The sequence below is a fragment of the Meleagris gallopavo genome, chromosome 4 (genome assembly GCF_905368555.1).
Source record: "Meleagris gallopavo chromosome 4, MGAL_WU_HG_1.1, whole genome shotgun sequence".
Classification (NCBI taxonomy): Eukaryota; Metazoa; Chordata; class Aves; order Galliformes; family Phasianidae; genus Meleagris; species Meleagris gallopavo.
In genome coordinates, this window is record NC_139407.1 from 18,623,229 (window position 1) to 18,636,303 (window position 13,075).

General features: G+C 40.3%; 2 protein-coding genes across 9 annotated transcripts in view; both read right to left on the reverse strand.

Annotated features, from left to right (window-relative positions):
* The window catches only part of NPNT (nephronectin), a 41,667-nt gene extending 37,114 nt beyond the window's left edge, over positions 1 to 4,553 (reverse strand). For 2 of the 4 annotated variants that reach the window (XM_085222378.1, XM_085222377.1), the window contains exons 1-2: positions 4,247 to 4,551; positions 3,073 to 3,173 (exon numbers count right to left, since the gene is read on the reverse strand). In XM_085222378.1, coding sequence (XP_085078504.1) covers positions 3,073 to 3,173; positions 4,247 to 4,317 — 172 coding nt within the window. In that variant the 5' untranslated portion in view covers positions 4,318 to 4,551. Of the gene's footprint in view, positions 1 to 3,072; positions 3,174 to 4,246 lie in introns of all 4 variants that reach the window. The other 2 variants (XM_085222375.1, XM_085222376.1) reach the window with 2 other exon arrangements.
* A 4,850-nt stretch (positions 4,554 to 9,403) lies between these two features.
* Positions 9,404 to 13,075, reverse strand: part of GSTCD (glutathione S-transferase C-terminal domain containing) — a 71,526-nt gene continuing 67,854 nt past the window's right edge. For all 5 annotated transcript variants that reach the window (XM_085222374.1, XM_085222371.1, XM_085222370.1 and 2 more), the window contains one exon: positions 9,404 to 11,637. The gene's annotated coding sequence lies outside the window, so the exon portion shown is untranslated. The remainder of the gene's footprint in view (positions 11,638 to 13,075) is intronic.

Below are 13,075 nucleotides of genomic sequence, written 5' to 3' on the forward strand. Positions count from 1 at the left end.
TATTTGTAGATGCTGAGTGAACGCATTTTTTTTTCAGCTGGTATGTGAGAAAAGTACGTTTGTGCAAGATGCATGCAATGATACATGTCCCAGTACACTTTTTCTCTATCCATCTGCACACTTTAAATGGGTTCTGGGTTAAGGCAACACGGTACCACAGATGCAGCACAAAAACAATTATGAATATACTGTTCATACCTGTTCTGACCAAAAAAGTTTTGCCTTGGAAATTCAAAATCATTTACTGTGAAAGAAGAACTCCAGAAGAAACTTTTTCTATCCTCACTTTTACTCTGCTTTACAATTCTGCCACGTGCATAACAATAACACATAAAAATGCAATAAAGCCTTATTTTTACAAGTTACAGATATCAGATGTACGTGTAAGGAAGCACACATAGAAATCTTGATTGGTATAATTCATTCACAGAGTCAGAAGATGTTTTATGCACGAGTAAACAGGTGAGAGTACAAATGTGCTGGAGCACTTGCAAGCATAGCAAAGATAATTCAAACTGCTTGGCTTGAGTACAGCAGTTCACGTCCATTAACAAAAAGCTCAGCATTGTTGCCTGAATATGTACTGCTTCATTTTTGAACTCATAGTAAACAGGGTCTCACAACCTGTTTTTAAGTCTGATTCTATACTTGTTTTCATCGCATAACTACCATTTATTCTAGAAATGGCAAAGAAAACACACATCTAGTAAAGGAAAATTAACATTTATGCCACTCATTCTGGGGACAGGAGTAAGAGGCTTGCCTTTCTCTATTATATACTTGAATTTTTTGGAACCTTTTCAGAAATATCCCTTCATACAGTCAAACACTCAAGGCTGCAGTTGAGGCCAGGAATGCTGCCTTGCGTGTAAGGTTAATCCTTTACGCTGAATGCTTCATTTTCAAGGTAGAGAGCTTACTACAGATATTCTATTTGGCTGCCAGCACTAGAAAGATTCACTTTCGTCTGGTGTAATCTCCCACTCTGTGATATGACTGGAATTTCCACCACCCACAACTGGAACAGAGTTCCTTGCTATACTTTTCTCAGAGTTTGACCTCTGTTTCAGAACTAAAATTAACTGCTAAGTTTTTAGCAAGGTCTTCACCCACACATTTGAGACTTCTAAGTTCTCAGTAGTCTTTGAAATAAAAATTTTTTTTTAAAAAAAGGAAACAAAGTATTTATACACTTAGGTGAGAACTGTATTCCTTTTAAAATCTGGTCCCAACTACTGGAGATGACCATATAGAATCGATCTCTGCACTCCTTCAAAGAGTGAATAATGTACTTCAACAGTAGATGGAGAATCCACTTAGATTTAGCCTTAAAAAAAGAACATTTATAGTATCTGAAGAAGATGCCGAATCACTACAAATAATCTTACTGACAAAATTCAGGGTAAGAAAAATAATGAAAACCCTCTGTACAAATATATATATATATATATATATATATATATATATATATATATATATATATTTACTTTTAGTTATGAGTTTTTTGCTAGTGTTTTAATGCTATTGCCACCTCCCAAGACTCTGAAAACAGCAACCCCAAATCAGAGTTGGTGAGAGAGAATTTAAAGGGCACGTATATTTGTAGCTGACTTCCAGCTAAATGCAAGCTTAAATTTATGGCCATCACACAGGAGATAACTTGTCTAAGTGAAAAGCCACAGTGAGATCTCTTTTACTTCGGTGCAAATTATTGATACTTGTCAGCTAAACGTCTGTAGCCTCAAACATTTAAATGCTTAACAATTTCCAAATACAAGTTCAAAAAGATAGACATAGATTCTATCACCTCTGGAATAGATGGAATCAACTGCCTCACATTATTCTTCCTTCTCTATAAGCATCCATCCCAGGGGAAAAAATATTTCTGTTACGAACTACTATAGCATTAAAACTCAAAATGACTCATGATACAGGCTCAGAGATACCAATCTGAGATCTTCTCATCTCATAACAGTAGCAGGCGTGTTATGTTCCAAAAGCACTTTGTACAGCTTTTTTTACCAGTCATCTTATATACCTATTAAACACTACAAGCTCTTAACATGCTTAGGAAGGAGCCAGTGCTGCCATTCACAGATTTGAACAAAACCTTTGCTGAGAGTATACAGTTGCATTGTCAGTGCTACTTCTATCTTTTGCCTGTCTTTCTGCCTGCTGCTTGTTTATGTCACTGTCCTGCAGGCTATGCATCTAACAATATTCAACACCTGTTCTGCTTTAAAAGTGGCTTAGCAAAAAATAATCTAGTCATTTGCATCCTAGTTAAAAAAAGCAGAAAGTACTATTTATAGGTTCAGTCCTGCAAAAACTTTAGAGAAATCATTCGTGTGAACTGTTAGGCTCATGAGCCAGTGTTCCCAAAATCAAAGCCTGTAATTTTAACAAGCTGAGGTCTGTGATTCCTAACAGCCTGAACTTCTACATCACCCTAGCTGCTACCATAGAGTATTTTTAGAAGATGCCCTGAATGATGAACTTATCTATTTTGTTATCCTGCCATTATCAAGGATTTTAAATAGCATATTAGAATAGGATTCTAATATACTATTAGAAAATAATAATTTTAGAGATGTTTTTCTTCATACGTGGCCCAATAAAAGGATGCTGTCAGGCTGGTTTACATACCTTTAGTTTGAGATCACTGTGAGAATATCTGATCTTTAGTATCAATTTGAATATATCCACTGACTTTAAAAATGAAACGTCAATTATTTAGATTTCTTTCTCAGATATAAATATTCCGGCCTGCACTGCCTGTAACATAACACTGAAGTGTTATGTCAGGCTATTAGGAATGAAATGAAGCGGAAACAAAACAGAAATTCACAGATTCTCATTGCCTTAGCCAAAGTTTACTTTACTTGATTGAAATAATTTTCAGAACTGTTAATAACAGACTGGATTTTGACCTGATGACATCCTTTTAATTAAGCCAGACTCACACGTGCAAAAGCCTTGGCCATCCATTATAAAACTGTGTGAAGGATGGTGAGGTGCACGTACAAGCCTCTCCTATAAGTGACTAGAAGCCCCAGCAGCAATGATACTCACGTTGGCACTGTCCCCAGGCCAAACGGGCCCAGCCCCAGCAGCAGTCAATTCTGCTTCCAAACCGGCACAGCCCTGCAGAGGAGACTATTTGTCTGGGCCACCTGAATGAGACAGTTCAAAGACAGCTGGTGAAACATTTTGGAAGTAGCTAGCTAAAATCATACTGTATTAACAACAACAACGAAACAAATAACAAAACACTTCTTTTCCTAGTAAAGTGCTCTGACCTGAGTCTGTGATATTTCTGTTACGAATGAAGCGTCTTGTTCAGACATTGGACATAGCTTTAGGCAGAAGATAATTGGCGTAACTTTGCACAACCTGAAACAACGGACACGTTTCGCAATGTGCTCGCTGCTGCCGCTCACAGGTCGCTATTAAATTGTTGCAGACTTGTGAAATTATCTGTAACATGCAATTAACCACCATCCAGAGTTTCAGCATTGATTTCTCTCGCGATATATCACCAAATTTTCTTACTGAAACTTGAAGGGAGGAAGAAAAAAAAAAAAAAAAATCAAAACACGAGCTTCACGTTACACGATAAATAAATACAAAGGGAGAACGAGAGAGACCGTAAATAAAAACTAAAGGGAAAGAGGCAGCGCAGCCTTAGGCGATGGCAGAGCGCTGTCGTGACTTGTCAGCGCGCCTCAGCGACAGGCGGGAAGGCAGCGAGCAGGGCGCTGCCCCGCACACCGGCACGAGCCCGCGCCGCGCGCCCCACCTGACGCTCCGGCCCCGCGCAGGGGCTCGGCTCTCCGCTCTCACTCGGCTTCGTGTTAAAACTTGAGTCGCAGTCCTCCGCCGTATTCTGTTTCGAGTGCCTCAAGGCGTCAATAAACTGATTTTATTTTCACAGCACGTGAAGCGCTTCGCGTTTAACCCTGATAGAACGCGGCCCCTGCTGCAGCGACCAACTTTCTACAGCTGTGACGGCGCTGACGCCCCGGAGCCGAGCACGGCGGGCAGGGGAGAGCGATGCGGTGCCCGCGCTCGCCCCCCCGGCACCGTCCTGTGACCGCCGGCTCCGGGGCGCCTCGCCTGGCTGAGGAGCGGCCCCGGTGTGCCGAGGACCCCTCGGCGCCATTTCACACCCCGGGTCCGCCGAAGCCCGCCCGGGGCACGGCCCGTGCTCCCTTCCCGCTGCAACCCCCGCGCGGCCGGCCCCTACCTTCTGTCAAACTCTCCGGCCGCCCCCAGGGAGAGGCAGGAGGCCAGCAGCAGCCGCACGGAGAGCTCCATGGCCGGCGGGGCTCCCCAGCGACGCGGGCCGGCCGCTGCGGGGGGAGCGGCGGTGCTAGAGGCGAGCCGCGGTGCTGAGGGTACCACGGCTGCCGCACGCCCCGGCTGCGCCGCGAGAGCTTCGGAGCGGCAGTGGAGGCGGCGAGCCCCTCTGCGCCGCCCGCCCGTCTCGCTGTCGGGCGGAGGAGGTGCTGCCGAGGAGCGGCCGTGCCGCCCGCAGCCGTTAGGGGCGCCCGAGGACGGGCTGCCCGCCTCCCGCTGAGGTGCACCTGGCGGCGGGGCCGCGCCTCAGCGCCGCCTCGTCCCCCCGGCCGCCCTGCGCCCCTATCTTGCGGCGGAGCGGGGGGCGCGACCCCCCAACCCTTCCTCGCACGAAAAGGAGAGAACAACTGGCAGCGACGGCGGGGTACAGACAGAGCTTTGATTTTGTGAATAAGCTGTTATCCCATGAGGTCTGACACCCACTCGCTACTCGCCAAGAGCAGAGTCCACGGTATAGATAGATAGGAGAATTAAGGTTCAGCCTTCTTTTGCCAAACGCAGTTCTTCTAGAATAATGCTTTTCAAGAGGATTACAAGTTTTTGTTTGCTTTGTTCTGGCTCAGAGTTTCCTTTAATAGCTCTCTGATGTTAGCATGTGTGGCCAGGTGCCCCTGGCCCCGGCCAAAGAAACCAGAGGTTCAAGCAGGACCTGTGCACCACGTAGCACTACCAACAGGGATGACTCCAGCTCTGTTCCACATTAAAGCACCAAAAGACGGCAGCTGTGTCTGCTTGCTTTCTATGAACTACTGCCATGGGGATGTTTTAGTGGACACTAAATAACAATTTGTCTCCAATTTAGTGGTCAAAGCCACTCACAGTGCTCTCATTATTACAGACAGATGGGCCAATAGCTCGGAGTAGAGTGTAGCATTGGTTTTGATGTGTGCACGCAACACAGCCAATCTCATCAGCTGGTGTTACAAAGGTCACACAGCTTAGACCCAGAAAACAAAGATCTTCCAGTTTGCGCCGTAACACAAAGCCAAACCCTTCAGGGAGCACTTAGACACCAGCTTCCTAAAATATGATTTCAGGCTTCAGAGTTGAGCTGGAAGTTCTGCTCAGAGTATTTTGCACCTTTGTAACACTTCACAGATATACTAGAAACACTGTGGTTACGACAGTAGTAAAGACCTTTTGCACAAGATATGAATTGACCTAGTGAGTTTTATAAAATTACATCTCTCAGAGCAGTTTTACCACTTACTGAAATCTTCAGCAGAAAACCCTTCACTCTTCCATTATCTTTTCAGGACCCCAATTTCCCCGTGCTAAGCCTCCTGTCCACAGCATCAATCCAATACCATTCAGATAGATTAAAAAAAAATGTAAAAAGCTCATAATTCTACCTGTGCTGAGACAACAAACCCCATGGAGGACTAGGCTGGACATGAAAACTACACTGAAGACCAATACCATTCCCTCCATTCACATCAGTAGAAGCTGGTAACCCATGCAATAACACAGTAGCATTTAGGAAAGACAGGGGAGCATGTGGCTTAGATTAGATTCTTGCTGAAACAGAGCTGATTTCCAGCTCATGACTGATTGAATTATTTTTTTTTTTTTTCTCCCACTCAAATACATGATGAGGCATCAGCCCACAGCCCTTGCAGGATTAATTTGTTGTCAAGATTTTATAGGCAAAAAGGGAGAAGTCCTACTTAAGATAACCACAGGGATTTCTCTCTGGTACCAGCATCCGGCTAGATCTCTCCAACACGCAGAAAGAAAATATCCACAAGTTACACTGCGGCCAAATTCAGGACAGGTGCCAAAAGCAACATTTTGGCTTCATTGTGAATGAAGGTCTAGGGCAACCTGACACTTTCCTTCCAGCATCCAAAAGGATGTGTCGTAAAGTCAAACCCATTCCCATCACTCTGCATAGTGATACTTAAGTACAGAGCAACTTTAAAGCACATGCTACTTTTTAAAATCACGTATACTCACAAATGGTAGTAAGATCATTTAATCTGTCCAGGCTGCACTCAGTATTTAAGATTTCCTCCGCAGTCTCTTTGGCATTCTTGTGTGTCAATAACTGTGCTGGTCAGACATGGTGCCTACTTCAATTATGATTGTCTGCTTTTGGTTAACTTTTGCTGCTTTTGGAATACCAGTCTGAAAAAACAATTAACCAGTCACTGGAAGATCACATATTGCACTTCCATACCCACCAGCAGGAGTGGACATCCAGCCATTTATGAATTCATTTGTTTTGGCAATGATTTATTGATTTAAATGGAGTTTTCTTAGCAGTGTAGTTACTCATATTCAGGACACTGAGTGAATAAGTATAGGAATCAAATCTCTGACAAATTATCAGTGTACAAAGCTGCCTTCCATACTCTTACTCGTACACACATACATAGTGCTGTGAGGGTGTGTATCAAGCTAACGCATAAGAGATGGAGAAATTGTGGAAACAGTAAGAGAAATGCTCTCATACCTTACGATTAACGAAGCAGCATGAAAGCATCACAAATGTTGAAGTCATAGGGCTGGCTGATGTGATGTTCAGCAAGACATTAGTAATAAATGCCCAATAGGAATGCATCAAGCACTCAGACAGATGACTAGCACATACCAAGCAGATGAAGTGGAGGATTATGGACAAAGGAACGAGTGTCCAAGGAATCTCTTTCAAAGACGAGTTGAGTGCAACATGAACCATGATTTTCACTGCAAATTAGCAACAAAAAAGCAGAAACATGGAGGAAGATGCAAAGTATTTCGAACAATAATGCTGTTCTCCTGTATATGAAAGACTCAAAATGCATGCATCAATCAAAAAAGGAAGGTGCAAACAGGTCTTAAAAGGTGTTTAATGAATGCATGTTTACTATACTTGATTTACTCTTCTCCATTCCCTTATAAAGATCCTGTGATGCCACATCACAAAGAGCTTGTGTATCTTGTCCACAAGGAACCATGCTATCAGCTCTGATCCTCATCTTGGACTTCCAGTGTCACAGATTCATTTGGTTCAGATTGAGACTCCACTTTCAATATCAAGACCCTACACTTGCTAAAGATATGCTATTTTGAGAGCAGAGGAAGAGTCTGACACACACCTACTGAAATGAAGGCAGTTTGCCTTTTAGCTTTCATTTTGGTTGGCTGGGTTTGGGTCTGTGTTTTTTTGTTTGTTTTGGCTTTTTAGAGTTTCTAGAATATTCTCTAGTATTTACCGAACAGACAATATTAAGAAAAAAAGAGTTGTAAAGATATCAGTGGTAGATACGTTTAAATGGCAAATACTACTAGATACAGTAAGCATTAGAATGCAGTAAGTATAGCAAATATCACAGAATCAGCTTCAAATTTTACCTTCATTTGTTACAGGCAGCTGTGAATTAAACAATCACAATAGTAACAGATGCTGCCTTAGGCCAATCTACTGTCAACTAACTTTTATTGGCATTAGTTAACTCGTTTTAATATTAATTTCCTTCTTTGAGTTTTAAAATACATTACATTAATCCTCTATTCAGATGAATCAGGCAATAATCTTTGTGAATCTCGTTTTCATAAGCAGACATTAAGGAACAGAAAGTGATGTTTCCCCTAAATCAAATTATCTCTTATCTAACCAGAAATAAATCTCCTGTTTTCCAGTTCCACATTTAAACCACAAATCCATCCTTCTTTCCGAGTATTTCACTCTCATTGAAGCTAAGGAACTTAACTACAAATACCACACCACTCCAAGTCACTAAATGACATTATGACACTGGAAATACCAATTCAAAAGCCCCCAAGTGTTCCCCCCCGCCCATGTCACATCTTATTAATTTGCTTTTTGAAGCAAGCTTTTTCCATACAGACTTGATCCTTCTTTAAAACTAAGAGCGGAATTTGTGTTGAAGTTTCCTGCGTTTTATTATAGGTTGAAGTGCTAATTTTCCCCTCTAAACACACAATAAGTTTCTGGGCTTTGAATGGAAAATTTCCCTGTTCCAGTCTGCATATATATTTTGAACATATGGCCATTTGATCAATTTTTGTACCAAGATGATTTGCATTGAGGATGAGAAGTATCCCCCAAACTTAACATTACCCTAAGAGATTGGTTCTACTCAAGACACAATCACTGAATGCAGAAAAATCTGACACTGACATAAGAGACGCGTTCATCAGAACAGGGAAGGGCAGCACAGTCAGCTTCAGAAAATGATGCCTGCACTGATGGAAGCCTTGTGTATCCTACACCTCTCAGTAATGCCAGCAGTGAAAGAATGAAGGTGATGCAACTATTAGAGAACATGAGAAATATTAGAGAACTTGAGAAATATTTAGCACTGATCCACATTTTACAGACTGGCACAGAGGCAGAACTAAGATGAGTCCTTACATCTGAGCAAAACAATTGTGAATGCCTTCACAGATTGAGCAGAAAAACCACGCATATGGCTTCTGAACTATCTAAAAAGGAGAAAGAACAGAGAAAGCTTTAGGCTGAATTAATGACTGACACACTATTTTGTGCAGTCAGCACTGAAAAAAATGCCTCCAACAATACATTAGCATCATTGCTGTCTGCTCCAGGTTGGTTCAGCCAGTTAGCTCCCATTCATTGCTGCAGTTCAATCAGCCTTTGGAAAAGCTGTCACAACAAACCAGCTGGGTTTGCTGAAAAGGATGCAGGGCTGATTCCCAAGCAGCTTGACAGTCACGCTTCTGTAACATGATTTTTCATCGGTATAAGATTCTACTGTTCCCATAATAGAGTAAATTGAATACAAATCCTACAGATTATGGCCTGTTTTGCAGGTCATACTACAACTCCCAAAGTCTAGTTTTACCCTGTGCAGCCAATGCCTCACATTGTTTTCTTTCCTTAGGAAAACAGAATACTGCAATGCAAGAAAACCGTTATATGCATCACAATTTCATCATCACCTTCACGGGCTACATGCATGCACACCTAGTGGTCAGCATGAGGGATGAGAACTGACACAAAAGTAAGCCATTCTGGATGATTAGCAGTTAATAAAAAGTATTACTTACATGATAAGAAAATACATACTATGGAATGCTCATAATCAACAGTTTACTGTCTTTTTCATGGGCATGAAGTGCATAACAACATTCCATTCAACAATATTAAATGCTGATGACAGATTCTTAAAGAAAAAGAAAAAAATCACATCAAATTACTATCTGTAACTAAGTGAAAATATATAGAAAACAAAACAGGAACAGCATCACATATGTTACACAGAACATCACAATAAAAAGAGCTGCTAAGAATCCAAAAACCACAAGGACGTGAGCTGAAACCAAACTTAACCTCGTACTTACTGCTGTAACTGTAACAAAAGAAAAATGCATTACTAACTTGAGATCTCCATGAAGACGTCCTCAACTTCAGTTCTAATGTGAACTATCTTTAATTAACAATGTTCTTTTGTATATTATCTGAACTTCAAGGGAAGTGCATCTGGACTTCATGAGCTTTCTCTTTCTGCTCAGTCTTCATACGCTCAAGACAGCAAGCTATGATTTTTTTGGGCTGCTTAAGAATGTAAGAATGTAAATCAGTCTGAAAAGTAATCAGAATTGGTTTTTTTTGTCAAAAGAAGCAAATGAAATTAATCTGGCACAGCACGGATTCAAATGATTCTGGTCATGAAACATACTCCTTGCAACAAGAAAAACCACAGGTAATGACAGAACCAAAAGAAAACGATTTACAGTAGGCTAAGAAATCAGCTTTGATTATAACAGTTTCTGTAACTTGGTTTTTCTCCATGCCATGGATTCATTGCCAAAAACAGGGGTGAAAAAAAGTTGCAGTTTCATATTAATATAGATACGCTGCCTGACAATGCCTTTCCAGAGAGAAATGATAAAGAACTACTTCAACCCGATTCTCTGGATTGTTCTTCTTTTTCTTACTGAACCTGAACTGCTTTACAAATTCTGACAAATGTGGGATAAATAAGGTCAAGTTATATAAAATACTCTGGGTCCTCATATTTGCCATCTCATTTGGTTTCAGGCGTTGTCACGTTGCTTGTGTGAGCTGAGATATAGTTGTGTAATGAGATGCATCCTCTGTTACTAGTTGCTTATAATTCAACCTAGAGCTACTGACATAAATGAGTTAGTATTGCTGTTATCAAGGAAAAAAAATTGCTTGTCTATTTCATTGAATCACTTATTTAATTTCCATCTTGTTTTGACATATGAAAAATTCCTAGTACATTCTGAGATGTGGGGCAAGCAGAGCTAGTAGGCAAGAAAACCTACTACAGGTGGTGAAAAGATGTTTGCAATACCCAAAAGAACTTTCAGAAGTTCAAACAAGGTGGACAGATTATAACTTCTATTGCTTCTATTGTTTCACAGAACCACAGAATGGCTGAGATTGGAAGTGATCTCTGGAGGTCATCCAGTCCCAACCCCTGCTCAAGTATAGCTATATAGATCTGCTTGCCCAAGACAAACAGATTTTGAGCACCTTCAAGAAGGGAGACTACTCCTCTGTGCAGTGAGTCCAGTATTACATATTCTAACAAATATAATAGCAATGGACTGGGATAATCCTGGGTCAGGTCCTCAGATTCTGTAAAATTAAATACCTCAGTGAAACTAACAACATATATCACTAAGATTTCTCTCCGCTTAAAGTCAAAAGCGAAACAGATCCCGTAGAAGTATAGTCTAGTAACAGCTGCATACAGCACAGGACTGGTACGATATTTATTGCATACGTAATTGCTTGTGAGCCTTTTAATGCCTTTGAGCATTACAGAGTTTATTTGTGGTTTTCATTATGCAGCATTTAAAAAACTTTAAGAAGTCCATTAAATTCACGTGTTCAGAATACAATGTGAGTGGTAAGAGGATGGAGAAGATTTAAGATAGGCTTAAGTGCTCAGTATGAAAGGAAATTAAGGAGTTTCAGGGTTATCTACCTGGTCTGGTAAACAGTTTCTGATTCTTCTACAGTCTGCTCAAAAGACGCAGTAGCATTCAATCTTACTTTTACTATATTCTTCTTAAAACTCTATATTCAAAACCAGTATGCAACTCCAAATAACACTTTTAAACAATTGTACAGGTTTTTATGGATACTTTTTGAGAGGAAACAATTAATTTGGGATCAGTATTTAATACACAGTTGGATACGGACTTCAACAGTCTTAAATAAGCAAACATGCTCCTTAACTGAGATTTTCTTAAGGTAGAGAAACACAGTAGCTCTGGCTAAGATGGACTGGGAACTCCAAACTAGAAATTTTTTGCATCAGGATTGAAGAAACTCTGTAATAACAAAAGAAAGAAAATTTCAGGAACAGAAAACGAATTATGACTCCTTTAATGAAAGGAGAGCGAAAATCTAAGAAAGAGACAAATCTATCAGTTTTTCAATCAAAACTGCTTTACAGGCAATGACAAAATATTCTAGGACAAATAAAAAAACCCAATTTTAGAGAGCTCTACTGAGCTTTAAATAGCAGAATACACAGGTAAGAGAATTAATAAAAGAATTAATAAAAGAATTCTGTGAACTAGAACAAAGGGATAAAGGTTGCTTGCTGACACATTCAAGAAAGTACATTTTGTTCTTGTCTTTTTTACTTCTAATACATGCATAACTCTGATAACTGAGCTTGGTCTAGCAGGAGAGGCATTAGAACTGAAAGACAAATAGTAAAGTGTCTATAAAAAGCTCTACCTTCTTTCAAGAATTATAGCATAAACTACTCAAAAATATTTTGCAATGGTCTGAGTATTGTAACAGTGCACCTTCTGAACTGTCAGCTCCCAAAGGCAGAGGGATCCACAGATAAACAAGCTGCCATTTTTCCCTTGAGTGGAGTTAAAGAATGCCATCAGAAAATTAGACTGGTTGTAGTACTCAGTTTGTACTTTTAGTGAAACTAAAAGCAGTGGTCACAGAAGAAAAAGGAACACATTTAAAACATGTTGGAACAGAAAGCAATTGAATTAAGCCCGCTTAAAAACAGTGCTTTCTGCACTGCATACTCTTCTTTGTATGTGGAAGCAGGTATTACATCATAGCAATCTTTTGCACATATTTGTCTATATCCTCATAGATAGATGAAAAAGATGTGCACCTAATCTTGAAGAATGCTAACAAAACTGACTACCCTTTAAAAGTTTAAAACTAAACCTTCTAGTAATTTCCACACACACCAGCAAATTCTGAGTAAGAACACAGAGCGAGGCTGTGTTACTCTCAGAACTTGAACGTCCTCATTTCTTTCAAGCAAGGTAGGTGCTAACACTGAATCAGTTAGAAGATTTACGGCCTCCAGACTGACAGCATACACATCAATAGGTGCTGCTACAAGAATAAATACTATTGTGTATACTAATCGTGTATAGATATCCTGCTAGTTTAAGATTATTAGGAGCTAAAAGCTGCAATTGGAAACTCTCAGTAAGGATTATTCAGCTGGAACATGTTTTATTTTGAGGGCTTTTTGGTATTTATGACAGAGCATATAAAAGTAATCCAATTGTAAAAGAGATTCATAAACTAACCGAAGGTTTCAAATTGCATAATTGCTTAAATCACTTAAAAGTTTTCTTTTCCAGATTCCTACTTTGAATATCAAATGTTACTCTAACAAGGACGAGGCATTTATAACCAAATGTTTGTGTGTAATGGTCAAATGCAAAAAAGGAGGAATTAAATGTTTATCTGAGTCTTGATTTTCATCCAATACCTTCA